The sequence below is a fragment of the Neopelma chrysocephalum genome, unplaced genomic scaffold (assembly GCF_003984885.1).
Source record: "Neopelma chrysocephalum unplaced genomic scaffold, ASM398488v2 Primary Assembly neopelma1_253, whole genome shotgun sequence".
NCBI classification, from domain to species: Eukaryota; Metazoa; Chordata; class Aves; order Passeriformes; family Pipridae; genus Neopelma; species Neopelma chrysocephalum.
Window position 1 is genome coordinate 1,612,727 of NW_020897915.1, and position 18,015 is coordinate 1,630,741.

Here is an 18,015-nt window from a genome sequence, read left to right on the forward strand (position 1 = left end):
ATGGGATAATTTATGTCAGAGGAGGAACAGACGGTTTATACCAGACAACGTTTTGCTTACCGCTTTCTTTTGGCTAATAATCTATAATTTTGTGTTGTAAATTATTTTTACTGCAGCTTTTGTGTGAGTACTGGAATGAAATGAGATACAGACATAGGATATAAAAGGGGGAGCTGTATAAAATCCATGGTAAAGGCTGCTGTGTTGCAGAAAACATCCCTGACCTTAGCAGCAGCTAATGTTGTGCAAATTTAATTCAGAAAGTGGGAATAAATCTTACAGGAGCCGTTTAATGATTGCAGAAGGCTCAGAAGTTCTTGTCACTGGGCTTTCTCTGCCACCAGTTAAAACCAGTAGTGATTAAACTTTCACTGACTGCAGTGACTGTGGAAAATCTGCTGGAAAGACTTCTGAAACCCTCAATTTAAAATGTAAATGCACGTGGTAAGTTCAGAGTTATTCTTGTCGTATCATATATTCTTGTAGCTCCTGGGGATGTTGTAAAGTCTGAGAATTTATTTTGACATGCATAAATGTTTGCCTTTTGACTTCCTTTAATTATTTTTTTTTCTATCATTGGGTCCAAATGAAAATGCTTGAAATCAAAATGTTTCCTAGTAAACTTTTTCCTGCTTCTTCTCACACATGGAACTCAAGTCTGTTAAAGGTGAATAAGCATAGCTACTGTCTGGATAAGCAAGGAAGGACTTCTATGATTGTAATTTTTTTATTATTATTATTTTGTGTGTTTTTTTTCCTCAAATCATGTTCAATTGTGGTAATGAGTGTGCTTGAATTAGAAGTTGAAAGTAGGTGCCTATGTAACCAATAGTGACACTGAGGAATTGAGAGGTGGTGAATGAATATAAAAATGACAGCAGTGTGAAGCAGCCCTTTTTAATTCAGAGCAATAGCCTTTTTAATGACTTTCTTTTTAATAAATAAGAAAAGGTTTTTAAATTACCTCAGGTTTATCTTCCAAAACTTCAGTGTTAAAAATGAACAGCAGCCAAATTATGCTCTCAGCTACTTGTACAATGTGTCAGGCTTTTGTGTAGCACCTGCTGCTTGCAAGACAGATTAATTTAAAAATCCTTGGGAAAAAAAGAAGGCAGGAAAGGTTTTCAGGCAGTCTGTATCCTTCCTCTGGTCTTCAGCCTGACTGGAATGACAGTGCCTTTGTCACTGGAGGCAGTATCAACTCTGAGCCCTTCAAAGATGCTTCCCTTTGGATTGATTTTGACTTGAGCATAGTCAAAGTCTGGGAGAAGAGAATCACCCCATGCTTGAGTCTTGGCAGGTGGATGAAAGCATCAAGTCCAAAAAAAATAGGTACTTAGCTTAAAAGATATTTAATTTTGAACAGTTGGAACAGAGATGCCACATTCAAGTGCCTGTCTGTCCACATGTGGTGCTGGAGGTGTCCAGCCCCTCAAGCCCTGGAGCTGGGAGGGTGTTTGCACTTGCAGGGTGCACACTCCCAGCTTCTCCACAGGTTTTGTGAGCAGAAAAAATAGTACAGGATTTCTTCTCCTCAGTTGTTCTCCAGCTATTTTGACTCAAGATGAATTTCTGCGGCCTAATTGAAATCGACTTCTTCAAAGCTTTAGGAATATGGATTCTGGATTTTAAGTTTATCTCTTTATTTTTCATATTCAAACTTTTTTGAGGGATTTTTTCTCTTCCTCTGTGTTCATCTGTCTTGCTGAAAACTGGAGGTTTGTGTGATAGCAACCATTGATTTCTTCTGCTGAAAGACATCCTTTCTTGATCCCTCTCACTTCCCCTGTGCTTCTCTCCTTGTTTTTCCATGGCTTTGGTGCTGTCTTCCACCTCCAATGGGGTTGGGCCTTCCAGGGACTTACACTGTAGGTGTCTTTCTTGGTTGATATTCCTAAAAAATGTTCCATTTCTAGTTTCTGGCCACAAAGGAACCAAAAATTTGGTCTCATATCTGTGGACTTGGCCTTCAATCCCAAACTAGAATCATAGGATGGTTTGGGTTGGAATGGACCTTAAGGATCATCTAATTCCAGCCCCCTGCCATGGACAGGGACACTTCCATTATCCCAGGTTGCTCCAAGCCCTGTCCAACCTGACCTGGAACACTTCCAGAGGCAGGGCAGCCACAGCTTCTCTGGGCAACCTGTGCCAGGGCCTCCCCACCCTCACAGCCAAGAATTCCTTCATTACATTTAATCTAAATCTCTCCTCCTTCAGTTTAAAACCCTTCCCCCTTGTCCTGTCACTATCTCCCTGTGTAAGAAGTCTCTCCCCCTCTTTCTATAAGCCCCCCTCAAGCACTTGAAGGCTGCTGTAAGATCTCCTTGGAGCCTTTTCTTCTCCAGAAACATGTGCAGAGTACCTGGAGTTTTGTGTGCCTGGGGAAGATGCACCTACGGAGATGTCCCTGTGAATGCTGTCGGTGTCAGAGATGTGTCATGTGGAAGCAAAGCTGTGAGAAATCCAGTCCAGAGGGAGATTCCTGTCCCCGTGGCTTTATGGGAGACCTTTCATGTTCTCTGTCTGACATTCAGAGGTGCCATAGGCACAGTCACATCTCAGTGAAGCTCAGCAACATCCCAGCCAGGTGCCGAGGACACAGTCCCCAAATGTAGAACGTGTGCTCCTGAGGGACCCAGCAGGCAGAGGAACGAACAGGAAGAGCATTCCCCTGTGCCATTCCCGCTGCCTAATCGGAATTCTGCAGCTTGGCTTCCTCAGGCACGCTGGGACATGCCTTGGTGACTTCCTGACGTGCTGTGACATCTCTTGGCATGAAAAGCTCCAGGATTGTCAGTTTGAGCACCTCTGCAGCACACAGGAGGTTCACAGGAAAGAGAACGTTATCTCCTCATCCTCAGGAAAACGTTTCCCTTCCTCAGGTTCAGTTTCCCTTAGGAATCATTTTCAAACCAGCAATGGCAGCCCTTGTCATCCCACACCTGTGGGGATAGCACAGTTTACATATTTATTTTATTTTAGGATGTTTGTTTTCAGACTTATGGCAGATCGTCTCCAGTAACAGGTTTTTGTGTTCCCTCTCTCACTTTTGACACACAGCAGCAGAAGTTCCTTTTGGTTGAACTCATAAGTGTCTTAATAATCTCTTCACTGTCACATAATCACTGAATAGACTCACAGAATGGTTTGGGTTGGAAGGAACCATACAGTTCATCTCGTTCCAGCCCCCTGCCATGGGCAGGGACACCTTCCACCAGACCAGGTTGCTCCAAGCCCTGTCCAACCTGGCCTTGGGCACTTCCAGGGATCCAGGGGCAGCCACAGCTTCTCTGGGAAACCTGTGCCAGGGCCTCCCCACCCTCCCAGCCAGGAATTCCTTCCCCATATCCCATCTATCCCTGCCCTCTGGCAGTGGGAATCCATTCCCTTGCCCTGTCCCTCCATTCCTTGTCCGAAATCCCTCTCCAGCTCTCCTGGAGCCCCTTTAGGCAGTGGAACAGGCTCTAAGCTCTCCATGGAGCCTTCTCTTCTCCAGGCTGAACCCCCCCAGCTCTCTGCTGGTCACACTTCTTGTGATGCAGCCCAGGACACATTTGGCTCTTTGGGCTGCAAACACACATTCCTGGGTCTTGTTGATCTTCTCATCTGCCAACACCCTCAAGTCCTTTTCCTCAGGGATCCTCTCAATCCATTCTCTGCCCAGCCTTTTTTTTGTGCTTGGGATTGCCCTGAGCCAGGTGCAGGAGCTTTCACTTGGCTCTGTTGAACTCCATTTGCAGCTCATCAGTTCTTCCATGTCTTGTAGTTGATTTTGATATTCCTTCAATGTGCACGTTTAGGAAGAACACCATGTTCTTCCCAAGTGTTAGTAATTAATACAGGGCACGGAAAAGCTACTTCTTCCTGTATATTTTTTCCAGTAGAGAGGCTGGACTTGATCCCAGGAGGAGTTCTGAGAATCACTCCTCCCTAAATTGCTGTTCTTCCAGTGGTGCTAAGTGACTCAACCACAGGCCTTTCCATCTCTTCCTCTTCATTCTTTGGACATTGAGCACAATGCCCTCCAAAGGGCATCAAACTTCCATCCCTCCTCTGTCAGCTTCCCCAGGATCATACTGTGAGAGGGATTTTGTAAAATCCGGATGTAACAACTCTTGAAGACCTGCTAGCCAGTGCATAAAAATCTACACTGGCCGTGGAATTGAGGTTGGAGGGTCTTGCAGAGACATCTGCAAGAAGGTCCCCTGCCTTTCCCCCTGGACTGTATTCCTGTCACAACAGTCTCTGTTGCATTGTCTCCACATCTGAAAGGTGGAGATTTGCTGGGAATTTCCTTCCCTTCTCCAGTTCTAAACTGAGATTTCTGGACGTGGATTCATCTCTGTGCTTGCAGAGAACATGTTCGTGGAGTTCTCACTAGATTGCTGCTTACTCTGGCCACCTTAAGCTGCCATCTCTGCTCTTCAAAGCCAGGCCTGTTTCCCTTCCTGTCTTGCTCTGTCAGTGTAAAACAACGATATAATTACAGTTATTTTTAGTGAATCAGATGTTTACCAGGGCTAATCCTCTCCTAATCCCCTTGTTTCTTACAGATTTCATTTAGTTTTTCATCAGTCTGTGTCAAGTCTGTCTGCCTTGGCAAAGAAACAAAAATTATCCCAGGAGAAAGGTCACAATATCTGGCTGCACGTGGCTGGTTTGTGCTGTGGCAGAGTTAGAATATGAGATCGTGACGGCTCAGGCTTCCTCAGAATGTTTTTAAAAGGGTATAAAAAATTCATTTGGGTGATTCAAGTAGGAGACAGGTTAGAGCTCTACTTGCTATGGAAAAAACGAACCCCAAACAGCCCCTCTGGGTGTTTTCCATGACTTTGGACTTTTTAGCAAGACCAATGACAGTTAAATAACAATTTTTTGGGGCACAGTGCCGTTGCTGTTGTCAGCACACCCCATATTAGATGAGACCTAAGCAGCAGATTTCCAGAGTCTGGTGAAATCCGAATTCCTTGTGATACATCTCGGGCACTGCTCTGCCCCTGCAAGCTCCAAGCCTTAGATGATTTTGGTTTGCATTAAAACATTTCTGTTGTGCTTAATCCTGACAATCAGGCAGTGTGTCATGGGGTCGGTCCCAGAGCTCAGTCAGTTCCAAATCTGGAAAACACAGTAACTGCACAGAAAAAAAAAAAGCACACTGGAGCTCTTAGTGGCTTTTTGAAAGAGCTGAATTCTGTTCTGTGCCAGAAATTGCTCATTCAGAGCCTCGCTGGGCTGCGTTTCCAGCTCCTGGATGTTTCTGAACGGAAGAAATGCAGGAGGTTTCTAGTAATGGGGCCTTGAAAGCTTCTGTTAGTGCAGAGCAATCAGACCACAGGATTTCACAGGAGGGAAGACTGAAATTCCACTTTTTTTTGAAGTGATGAAAGTACCTGGAGCAGCCACCTGGTCCTCACACCCACCTGCAATATTTCAGGATCCATTGCCCTGCCCCTCGTCCCTGTTTTTTAAGGGAGTATTTTGGGAATCTGCCATCCCAGAATGAGGGTGGGAGGAGATTGATGTCAAGTGTCCTCACAGGTGCTCTCCAAACTGCTGCGTGTCCTGGTCAGATTAATCCTAAATGTAAAATTCTCTCAAAGTAAGAAATAATATGAATTCAGGTATAATGGAGCTCTGTATTTTAACCTGTGTGTAAATTACCCTTCTCTCTCCTCTCTCTGTTTAAAGAGGATTTTTCTTTTGCCCTTTACCTGTATAAATGAAATATTGTTCCTTTTTGCTGCAGCTATTCATAGTCTAAAGTTGAGTCGGAACCACGTGGACTGGCACAGTGTGGATGAAGTGTATCTGTACAGTGATGCAACCACATCCAAAATTGCAAGGACTGTTACACAAAAGTTGGGGTTTTCCAAAGGTAACACTTCTCAGAGTTTGTAAAGAATATTGTAAATACCAGTGTTTTAAGTTGTTTTTTTTTACTTTAACACTAGAGGAAAGTTTGAAGTTTTAGTATGTGAGTAGCCTGCTTTGGCCATTGCATTTTTTTATTTTATGTGAATATTCAGAGTCCTTAGGTTGTGTACATTATTGTAACTACATGTGAATTTTTAATTTTAATTTTATATATAGTATATATTTATTATATTTTATTCTTAATATTTTATTATGGATGTGGCATTTAGCATTACATAACAAATACATTAAAATATTACAGTGGCAGAGCAGCAGCTACTATAAAATCAGAATTATTACTGTAGTAATATAATATTACAGTTCCCTTTGCAACCTTAACTTTACCACTCTATACTTGCATATTGTGATGCAGTCCTTAAATCCATGATCATACCTTCGCTCTCACCATCTCCTGCCCTTTTTTTCCATTCATTAAACAGGCATATGAACTGAGAGAAGGGGTGAAGCGTTCAGAAAAAATTAGAAAAATCGACATTTAGAAAAATTATTGGCAGTAGGAATAATTTCCAGTAGGAATTCAGGGTCATTTAAGCTCAGAACTCCCAGTCATAAAGCCAGCAAGGCTGAGATGGTTGGAAGAGAGGATGGTCCCTCTCAAGGAAAAGGCAGATTATTGCCAACCTAGAAAATTGGAATTTTTTTCCCTCTGTCACGTTCTGTGCAGGACAGCTGCCAAAACAATAACATAAACATCTGTTTTGTTCCTTGGTCTCTGAAGAGGCAAGACCAGGTAATAGGTCTGGCTTTAATCTCCATGCCTCTGTCTTGTAATTAATCCCCTCTTAACCCCCCAGGGCTCTTGGGTGGATACTTAATTAATGTTTGCCAAAAAAATAGTATAATTCAGTGCTTCAGTTCCAGAAGAAACGAAGTAATTTATCCAGAACACGATTTGGAAAGTGTATAATAAATAATAAATCTGTTGTAAACAATTTGGGGGCAGAAATATTAAATAGAAAACTAAACCTGTCTTAGGTGAAAAAAGTCCTTAGTGGTTTTGTGGTGTTTTCCTCCTCTTTGGGAACGAAATCAGCTGTTTGTTTTGGTTTTTGAGGCCAGCACTGGTGCCAGGCTCTGGGTCCCCTCCTTGGGTCTGTCACTAGAGGGGGATGGAGACACACAGTGCCAGTGGGTTTATCAATCCATCAACACAGCAGGGAGAAAATACCCATATTTACCCTTGGTAATTGATTTTTGGTTTGGCCACTGAGCCGGAGAACGAGTGTGCAGATTTTGAGGTTGGTTCAGCTTGAAATAAAACGGGGTTTCCCCATCAAAATGAAAAATCGTGAAGGTTTTCAACCAGCTCTTTTAATGGGGCAGATGGAGTGGTGACACTTAATTACTTACGTGGCCAGATAATTTCCATGATTCTTCCATCCATGGGAGTGAGGTGGAGATAAAAGGATGTTTAATGATGGAGACACCCAGAAGAAGAGTTTTATGCTGTAAAAGAGGGTGGACAGTTACACAACTGTTTTCTAATTATTTTTTGAAACATTTCTCAAATTAGTTCTCTGTACAGTGGAAATGGCCTTGTAATTCATTGACTGATACAATTAACATCACCCAGTTGCTGAAATCTTTCAAGAGTTTAAAAGTGGATGTATTTAAAAATACGTGATAGCCCTTTAATCTTACAGTTCTGTATTATAAAATATTATTTTCAAAGTGCTTTAACGTGTTGGACTGAGAAAAGCCAAGCTTCTGTCAACAGGTAAGACCTTTGTACTTCACAGAATGTAACTGATCTGGGATAATGTTCTTTCTGCAGCTTCGAGTAGTGGGACAAGGCTACATAGAGGCTATGTAGAAGAAGCCACATTAGAAGACAAGCCACCACAGACTAGTCACATTGTGTTTGTTGTGCATGGGATTGGGCAGAAAATGGACCAAGGAAGGATCATCAAAAACACAGCGATGTGAGTGCTTTGTGATGTTTGAAGTAGCCTGAATATAAATGACAGCACAGCCTTTGGTTTAAGATGAACCTTTCCCTGTTTCCTTCTTCTCCTCTTTCCCCTGAGTCATTAATCTTTATATTGTGGGTACACTGTTTACTGTGTTCATTGGGTTGTGTGGACTCAGGGAGGGCAGCTGGGAGCAAGAAGAGCAAAGGTTTAGTCTGGTTTTATGGCCAATACCTTGTGGCTTTTAGAGAACTGGCCCATGAGAGGACATGGCCTCAAGTTGCACCAAGAGAGGTTCATGTTGGATATCAGGAAGAATTTCTTTATGGAAAGCCTTGTCAGGCACTGGCATGGGCTGCCCAGGGAGGTGGTGGAGTCCCCATCCCTGGAAGTGTTCAGGAAAAGACTGGACATGGCACTCAGTGACATGGCTGGGTGACATGGTGGGGTTTGGGCACAGGGTGGACTCGATCTTGGAGATGTTTTCCCACCTAAACAACTTTCAGTGACTCTGCTGAGCAGGGAGAGGTTTTCATTTGGTCAGAATCAAAGGGAATGTTATTTCTACGTCATACCTGGGTGAATTAAGGAGATATCAACTGGGAAGAAAGTAACTGGGCAGAAAAATTTTGCTTAAGTAGTATAGGAAAGTTAATCTCTGAGTGGAATCTCTTGTTGTTCCAGCTGGTTGTCAGAATAGTGAGCAAGCAAAGTGCTTACTGGTAAGAGAGGGGAAACAGGGAGCTACCAGGAATGTTGTCATTCCTAACAGGACAGAAACCCTTCACGCAGTTGGAAGGTGTTTCTGTGAGACTGCTCATGGAGTTCTGTGCCAGTTGAAAAGTAAAACGTGATTGAAATCTTACCAAATCTTTTCAGTTAATGTCTCTTGTGAAAAGTGATTTGAAAATGGCTTTTGGTTTGACATCTAACTCAGCTAACTCAGAAAGCCAGTTAGGGTGCTGGTGAATGGGAAGAGAAATCCCTGAGATATGGGGAATTATGTTTCCCAGGGAAGCTGTGGCTGCCCCATCCCTGGAAGTGTTCACAGCCAGGTTGGACGGGGCTTGGAGCAACCTGGTCTGGTGGAAGGTGTCCCTGCCCATGGCAGGGGGTTGTAATGGGATGATCTTTAAGGTCCCTTCCAACCCAAACCATTCTGTGATTCTCTGTACCTGAAAAGATGTTTGAATGTTAAAAGAAATTGTAAACTGTGATGACAGCATTGTGGGGGACAAGGTGGCATTGAGGAATCCTTCGTTAGCTGAAAGAAGAGGCTAAAAAAGTGTTAATTACAGATCTGTATTGCACAGATGGTTCAGTTGTGTGCCCCAAATAGTTCCACGTTCCATCAGAGTTGACAGAAACACTGACAGACCCAGTGACTCCTGTGGAAGTGTGTGTGGAGCTGGGACTGCTTTGTGGTAGGAGCTTTGTGAAGCTCCCTTTGAATCCAGGATGGGAATGTAAGTCAGTGCTCGTGTGCTCTGTGGTGTGTGCCATCATGTCAGCAGGCGCTCGTGCTCCTGCAGCTCGTTCTGCCACTCCAGTGTCCTCTGGTGTGGCAGAGTAAACTTTCTGATGTCACTTCTGTGTCATTTGTCGTCTCAAAGCAACAACCTGCTGCTCCCCACTCCCCTTGTTCTGCCACTTGGCTGCTCTGTTAGTCATGTTATTGAAGAGCAAGCAATCCAAACCAGAGAGAAAACACTCCACAGCCCCTGATTAAAAGTTAGTCATGTAATAATAAAAGTTCAATTTTTGTAGGATGCAATTACACTGGGAATGGAAATACCCTAAATATAAGTTGCTGCTTTAACAGCGACGAGAAATAAAACTTCCACCTTGGAATCATTAAGTTTTTCTGGTTTATCTTTCTCCTTGCCCCATTTTTCATAGATACAGGGGTTATATGGGTGGATTAACTTCAGCTCAGGCTGCAGTGCAGAGATGTTCATTCCATAAGTCCTGCTTTAATTGGCAGCCCAGTATATGAAATACTTTCTCAAAAAGGGAAACAAGATTTTATGTGCTTCAGTAAATCTCTCTCATACCCTCAAGAAATATCAGACAGTATTGCATAGCCTTTTAAAATGCTAATTATTGGCATAAATTCTGCATTCTCTACAAAGTCTGCAAATTAGAGCATCATTTTAGATTGAAGTCTCTCTTTTTTTTTCTTTTTTTCTTTTTTTTTTTTTAAATAGCTTAAGACTTACCAGTGAGGAACATCCCATATGTTCTGAGAAGAAATTTTGGAGGAAACGTCTGCCAAACTCTCACAAGCCATACTAACACTTTCTGTTAGCACCTTCATCCCTGATATATGTGTGCTGTTTGGTTTTGTTGGGGGTTTTTTTACGTTCTTTCACATTAAGGACATCAATCAAACGTGTCCTTTTGAAAAATAAGATGAATACGGAGAAACATTTTTTGACCGTTCACACTTTAAAGTGGAAACTGAGGAGAAGAGATGTCAGTGGGGTTTTTTTGCTTTTTTAAAGGCACGTTCTTTAGCAGGAAATTTATAGTTGCAGACACGTTAAATCTGTAACTCAAGCCACAGGTCTGTCCTTCAGTGTCACTGCTCTTTTCTTCCCTTATCAGTGGCTGGGTACCACCAGCACGTGTAGAAGGTCCGGTCAGAGCTCAGCATTATCTGGGGCTGTGTTCAGCTTTGGAGGACTTGAATGATACTTGGGATATAAAATCACAGAATCCCTGAATGGTTTGGGTTGGAAGGATGCTTAAAGATCATCCAGTTCCAACCCTCTGCCTTGGGTAGGGACACCTTCCACTATCCCAGCCCAGGTTGCTCCAACCTGGCCTTGAACACTTCCAGGGATCCAGGGGCAGCCACAGCTTCTCTGGGCAACCAGTGCCAGGGACTCCTCACCCTCACAGCCAGGAATTCCTTCCCAATATCCCATCTCACCGTGCCCTCTGTCAGTGGGAAACCATTGCCCTTGTCCCTCCATCCCTTGTCCAAAGTCCCTTTCCATCTCTTTTGGAGTCCCTTTAAGTACTGGATGGTCCATGTGGTGCACGGGTGAGACAACCACCATGATACCCTGCATTTTTTGGAAATGGTGCTTGGAGGGACTCTGGGATTTCCAAGAGGGAATACTTGTTCAGGTGCCTTTCATTTCTACCATCCACAAAAAAATCTCTTGTCTGTTTTATCTTTGCACTGTACATTTATTGTTGTTTCTTTTGGGCTTCGTTTTGCTCTGGGATGAAACTTCTGTGTTTATTCCAGGCTGTGTGAGCACAACAGTTCATACACAGCAAAAGAACATGGCCTCACTTGAACAAGGAGTTGTAAAAGAAATAAGAAGAAAGAAAAGTGCAAAAATACAGTTTATAACCCAGGCATGGAACACTCTGTAACCCAGGCCAGTGAGAGACACCCACCCCGAGCTCATTTGACAGATTCTGTCCTCAGGTTACCACCTCGAGAAGAACCTGGTGCAGCTCACATGATGCTTCTGCATCATTAAGCAGATCCTGTTGGTTACAGAGGTGAAAACAGAACTCTTGTCCAGGGTAATTTAGAATTATCTGCACTAATTTCATTAAGGAATGGAGCTCAGTCTCCTCATTAATGTGGTCGGGTGCTGTGGTTGCAGAGTATCCTGGAAGTAGGTAAATGGAAAAGATGGACTTTTATCGCTGGTTGGATGAACAGTTCTGTGGTAGATGTGACATAATTTTGTTTCTTCACTGTGTAGTTAAACACATTTATTATCTAAATGTAGCACAGCAGCTGGTGCAACAAGCTGCTCCTGTCAGCACCAGTATTAACTGGGAACTCATCTGGGAAGAGACAGTCCCTCCTCCAAGCTAGAACAGTGATTCAGCTGCCCCAGCATGAACAGAATAATGTGCTGTGAGCTGCTTTGGTAGCCTAGAGATGGTTATTTATGGAGAAGACAGTATATTCTATATTTCTCTGCAATATAAACCAAGATATTATGGCATAATGTACTTAAGTGGAGGAGGTTTTATTTGCCATCAGGTGCAGAATTCTGGAATTACATCTGGTTTATGATAAAGTAGATGTTATATTTTAAAAAATAATTTTGGAATATCTTTTTATTTTACTATATGCACTTTCATTTTATTATTTGGAATATATTTTTCACTGAAGCCTCACCTCTGATTTTGTTGAACTTGTGCTTCTAGATTGGGAGGGCGAGATGTCGTTACACATGTTGAATGTAATTTAGAATCCCAGAATGGTTTAGGCTGGAATGGACCTTAAAGTTCATCTAATTCCAGCCCTGTGCTGTGGGCAGGGACACCTTCCACTAGCCCAGGTTGCTCCAAGCCCTGGCCTGAAACACTTCCAGGGATGGGGCAGCCACAGCTTCTCTGGGCAACCTGTGCCAGGGCCTCCCCACCCTCACAGGGAAGAATTCCTTCCCAATATCCTATTTTTCCCTGCCCACTATCAGTTTGAATCCTCTTCCTCTTGTCCCGTCACTCCAAGCCCTTGGAGTCCCTCTCCATCTTTCCTGTAGGCCCCTTTAGGTACTGGAAGGCCACAATTAGGTCATCCCAAAGCCTTTTCTTCTCCAGGCTGAACAATCCCAATTCTCTCAGCCTTTCCTCATAGCAGAGGTGCTCCATCCCTTTAATCAACCTGGTGGCCTCTCCTGGGCATTTAAGAAATGTTTACTATCCATGTTTCCAACCTACTTAACAGAATCCTGTTGTTTTACCTGACTTATGTAAAGGTCAGACCTTTTACCTGACTTGGGTAGAGCTCAGACATTTAGGCTGACTCTGAATTTCATCATCTCCTGTGCTTGAGGGATGAGTGAAGTAACTCTTCTGTATTTTTCCATAATTGCTGTAATGTTGTGTCACTTCTGGGCTGCTCTCACCCTAAAATTGGTCTCTGTCTGCCTCTGTCTGGATCTCCTGTTTGGATTCAAAAATTCCATTTGTCTGTGATGCTGTTTGTAGCACCAAAAAAATGCTGCCTGCATAAGCAACACCATCTTGGTGTAATCACCAATTATGTTTTTATTGCAAGTCCCATTAGAAAACATTTTAATTGTGGATTATCATTATGATAATTACCTCGGAATAGCTATTTTGGTACATTTCCATTGCTGTGCAGGTCCTTACAGAGCCTCTCAGAGGTCTTTCAGTGCATTAATATATGCTGCTGGAATCTTAAATGAAGATTTCCTGTAATTTTGTTTTCTTTAACTTTTCAGATACTTGGTAGTTTTATGTTCCATTTAAATGCTTCCATTGCATTAAACACATGCTTGTTTTTCGTCCTTCAGTGCTGGTATTAATTCTGAATTAATTATCCAAAAAATTGGCTTACAGGTTACAACTTGAGCTTGTCTTGCAAGAGAAGTTCAGCCCAAGAGGTAAAAGGTGATAGTTAGGGCATGAAATACTTCTGTAACAGCTTGTTTTGTGTATATTTATTCTCTAACACACGACTGCATGTTGGACACAAGCTTTAACAGCCTGCTTAGGACTTGGGGTGTATCCCCAGGTCTGTTCTCATTCCCACCCTCATCCCACTCCTAGTTTTTCCCTGGTGCTGCCCTTTGCCTGCCCACACCAGCACAACTCCGTGCTCCCATTGTGAAGTGGATCACTGCAATGGGTCCAAAAATGTGGAACTCCACCTGGAAGATGGGAGTGAGTGGGGAAAGCCAGTGGGGACAGGGAATACCTACTCTGCCTTATGCCAAAGGCAGCATCTCCCTGCAGGGCAAGCTTTCCTGCCCTTTGGAAAGCAGTGCTTGGAGGGAGGCACTGGAAGCACCTGGATCTCCCAGGCTTGTCTCGGGATCGTGTGATCAACCAACTAAGCAGCTTGAGTTCCTTTGATCGTGCAAAATCCTGTTACTCTTCAAAAGGATGAAGTGTGAGTCACGCTGGTGCTTACTTTGTTTGCATCCTAGAATTTCCATCTTTCCTCTGAAGTAAAATGAGTCTGTGTGTGTCAGAGCAGTGTCTTTCATGAGTCTGCTCTGAGAGCAGCTGAATCCCTGAGGAACAGTGGCAGAACATGACTTGTGTCTTGCAGTTGCTCTTTGAAATCCGACTTGAGTTGGCATTTCTGCAGTGCAGCTCAGATTTGGAAAACAGAGGCCCTTTCATTTCCTCTGGCTGGAGCAGATCTCAATTTTTATTACTCATGCCGGCTACTCTCACTTCAGCTTACCAAATTTAGCTCAAGCCAGCCCTGAGTTTCCTCAATAACTCGTGGTATTATTTCCTCAAAGAGGCGATGAGGGCTTCCCCTCCATTTGAGGGAACTCCAGGGTGGTGACAGCAGTTGGGGAATAATTTAGAACATGATTTACCAGTGGTGTGACCAAACTCCAGGAATAGATCCACATGGTTTTACAAGAAGTAATGAGAGTTTAGGGCTTTTTTTCTGAGAACATCCCATTGCCCCATTTCTTAGAATTAGGGTGACAGGATAAGGGGTAATGACTTTAAACTGATGAGGGCAGGTTTAGGTGAAATATTGGGATGAAATTCCTCGCTGTGATAGGGATGGTGAGGCACAGGAACTGCGGAACAGGTTTCCCAGAGAAGCTTTGGCTACCCTATCCCTGGAAGTGTTCCAGACCAGGTTGGATGGGACTTGGAGCAACCTGGGATGGTGGAAGAGTGTCCCTGCCCATGGCAGAGGGTGGAACAAGATGATTTTTAAGGTCCCTTCCAACCCAACCCATTCTGGGATTCTATGAAATGAGTTCAGAGTAAGAGGTTGGCTGGTGTAGTGCTTTTTAAATAAAAGACCATTCCCTTTTTCTTGGCTATGGATCATCTGAAGGAAGAGTATCTGCAAAGATATCTTGGGAATAAATGAGTAACTTCTTCAAGCCTTCAGGCATTTTGCTCTGTTACCAGCTATCAGCATCATTTTATGAAATTTGTGAACTAACACGGTTTGTAACTCTCCAGTTTTTAATTGTAGAATTTGTGAATGCCACACGAGTGAAAGCAGTAACATGAGTTTAAAAAACCCACGGCAATAATCCTAAATATGTTAACATATCCTTGGAATATACTCACTTAAGCAAGGACGAATACCTGTGAAAATAGGGATTTGTTATTTATTATTTTAATCCGAGAAAGGCAGCCAAGCACGTTGTATTTATGGTGAATCCTAAAGCATCTATTTTCAGGCCATTACTTCTCACCTGGAAAATAGCAATATGTCAAAATTCTTTCTAAGGTATGTGTTGCATCTGTGCCTGAGTGACTTTTTTCTTTTAAAAAATCATAAATTATAGTTATTTCTGTGTGTTTCAACGTATAGATTTAAATAATTGTTGCTCTGAGGTCTGTATTTCAACATCCATTTGTATCGGAAAGGAGTGGAATTCTCTGCCTGTTTAGATGAGGATTTGTTACTTCAGTTGGTGTTAATTTAGCAGGGGAGTAGAGGGATTTACCATCTAATAAAATAGCACAAAATATTAATTTTTGAAAGCCAGAAGAAGAAAAAAATTATAAAAACAACTTTAGAGCAGAACAGATAAACAAGTGTATACCAGGTCTGTGTGCTGGGGGTTTGCATGTGAGTGAGGCCACATTGCCTGGAAATTAAACCACAGTTTTCTTTAGAATTTTATCAAACTGCTGATCAGAATCAGTGGGGGATGTGGTGCCACTGGCTGTAAATGGGATGTGTTGCCCTGGGAATTGTTCCTGTGAGCAGAAGATTGATGTGACATTGCCGCTGTAAAATAATGAAAGAGAGGATAACTGCACCTCTGACAGTGTTTGGTTGGGAACTGTAGTGGAAAGCATAAAAATTAAATGTTTTAATAGCTGCAGAGTTTGTAATCAACAAAACTTGAGTCAGTGGTGTGTGGTATTACCCAGCTCTGTAAGGTCAGTGTGTCCGAAGGGAGGGCCCTGCTCAAAACACCAGGAAATGGAATTGCTGCTTGATTTGATGTCAGTGAGGTGGCAGGTAACAAAAATGGGTTGAAACAAAGCTTTTGTGACTGGATTTTGTAAGGCATAAGGAAGATCCACACAGAGTTGGGTTTTGGTTTTCTCGTGGACCAAGTGCTTGTAAATGTTTGGCCGCGGTCATTCAGGCAGAAGAGAAGGCTCTGGGGAGACCTTGGAGCCCCTTCGAGCACCTAAAGAGGCTCCAAGAGAGCTGGAGAGGGACTTTGGACAAGGGCCTGGAGTGGCAGGACAGGGAAGAATGACTTCCCCACTGCCAGAGGGCAGGGTTAGGTGGGATATTGGGAAGGGATTCTTGGTTGTGAGGGTGGTGAGGTCCTGGCACAGGTTGCCCAGAGAAGCTGTGGCTGCCCCTGGATCCCTGGAAGTGTTCCAGGCCAGGTTGGACAGGGCTTGGAGCAACCTGGTCTAGTGGAAGGTGTCCCTGCCCATGGCAGGGGTTGGAACTGGATGATCTTTAAGGTTCCTTCCAACCCAAGCCATCCTGATATTCTGTAAGTTTGGGGCTATTCTGCCGAAGGCTGGATCATGTCCTGACAACCTCCCCCAACATGAGGGGAAACCTCCAGATCTGAGTAAAATTAGGTTTTACATTTCACAAGATTTTGGATGACACAAAGCTGGCACAGCTTTTAGGAGCGCAGACTTGAAGCTTTTCCCAAAAGCTTTGCCAGAATTGCAAGGCTGCACTACTTTCTCCAAATTCCTGTATTTGGCTTTAGAAAGAAGACTTCTAGTTAAAAAAAAAATCCCCCGTGTTAGTTTGTCTGTGAGTAGCTTTAATAAGACCTGGACCCTTTCAAACAGAAGGAAGCCCTGTAGCTGTTGATTGAATTTGAAGATGGAGATGTCTAATAGCTATTCCTCTATAATATTTCCAGCTGCCACTGATATGTAAATAGTTTGGATGGCTTTTTCCTGTGCTGTTAGGACCAGATTATTTACCCTTTCCTTCAGTTGAAGTAATTATTGCTGTGTAGAATTCTGTGCTTTATTCATACAGTATTTCTGTGCTTTCACTGCTTTTAAGTCAAGCAGCTTTGGTTTGCTGCTTGGCTAATTTCCTGCTAAATTTAGCTGGTTCTGAACTCAGGGTGTCGTGGTTTAAGCCCAGCCTGAATCTAAGCACTACAAAGCCACTTGCTCACTCTCCTCCCCCCCACAGTGGGATGGGGAGCAGAGTTGGAAAAAGGTAAAACCTTTTTAAAATTATTAATTATTTAATAATTATTAAAATATCGTTATTAATTATTTTATTATTATTATTTTGAAGACATAATAATTATGATTATGATGATGATGATGATAATAATAATAATAATAATAATAGGGGAACAAAAACCCTGTTGGAATAACTCTGGGTCAGCTGTCCCGACCGTAATAATAATAATAATAATAATAATAATAATAATAATAATAATAGGGGAACAAAACCCCTGTTGGAATAACTCTGGGTCAGCTGTCCTGGCCGTGTTCCCCCCCCAGCTTCTTATACAGCTCCTCACTGGCAGAGCATGAGACACTGAAAAGTCCTTGACTCAGGGTAAGCGCAGCCAAAACAACCAAAATATCAGTGTGTTATCAACACTGTGCTCATCCTAAATCCAAAACACAGCACTGTACCAGCTACCAGGAGGAAAATTAACTCTATCCCTCCTTCACACAGAGGAAGTTCTTGACAATGCCAAGGAATTGTTGGCATTTCCAAAGAATAGGTGTGTTTCTCTTTTTGGTTACTCAGGGAGCTCCAGGAATGTTAATGTGTTCACTGAGTTTTTATCTTCTTGATAATCTAGACATTTCCTGGGCTGAAGTTGGACTCTCACATAAGTGTCCTCAGAGGCCTGTTGTGTGTGGGGGTGGCAGGGAGGGCTCAGGTCAGCTCAGGCCTTAAATCAACCCTGATTTAAGCAGATCCTCTTGCTGATTTATTTCTTTTCCCCCCCTTATGATGGAGAGGACTTTCTGCTTTATTTAAACCTTTGCCGTCTCGCTGGATGAGAATCCAGGAGATTAGGAGTGCAATCACACCAGGCTTTAAAAATAGAGATGCTGAGCAGTTGCATTTCTTGGCTGTTTGGTCAGGCCATCAGTAACTGCTTTGGAAGAAAGGATGTAAAGGATCTACTTCCCCCTTCCCCCCTTTTTTCTCCCCTTCCCCCTTTTTTCTTTCCCCTTCCCCCTTTTTTCTTTCCCC

The 18,015-nt window shown here is 43.0% G+C and overlaps 1 protein-coding gene across 1 annotated transcript in view; it reads left to right on the forward strand.

Annotated features, from left to right (window-relative positions):
* DDHD1 (DDHD domain containing 1) overlaps window positions 1–18,015 on the forward strand; it is a 69,190-nt gene that overhangs the window by 25,541 nt on the left and 25,634 nt on the right. Inside the window, exons 3-4 of the mRNA XM_027703957.1 lie at window positions 5,750–5,878; window positions 7,712–7,859. Of these exons, the coding sequence (XP_027559758.1) occupies window positions 5,750–5,878; window positions 7,712–7,859 (277 nt within the window). The remainder of the gene's footprint in view (window positions 1–5,749; window positions 5,879–7,711; window positions 7,860–18,015) is intronic.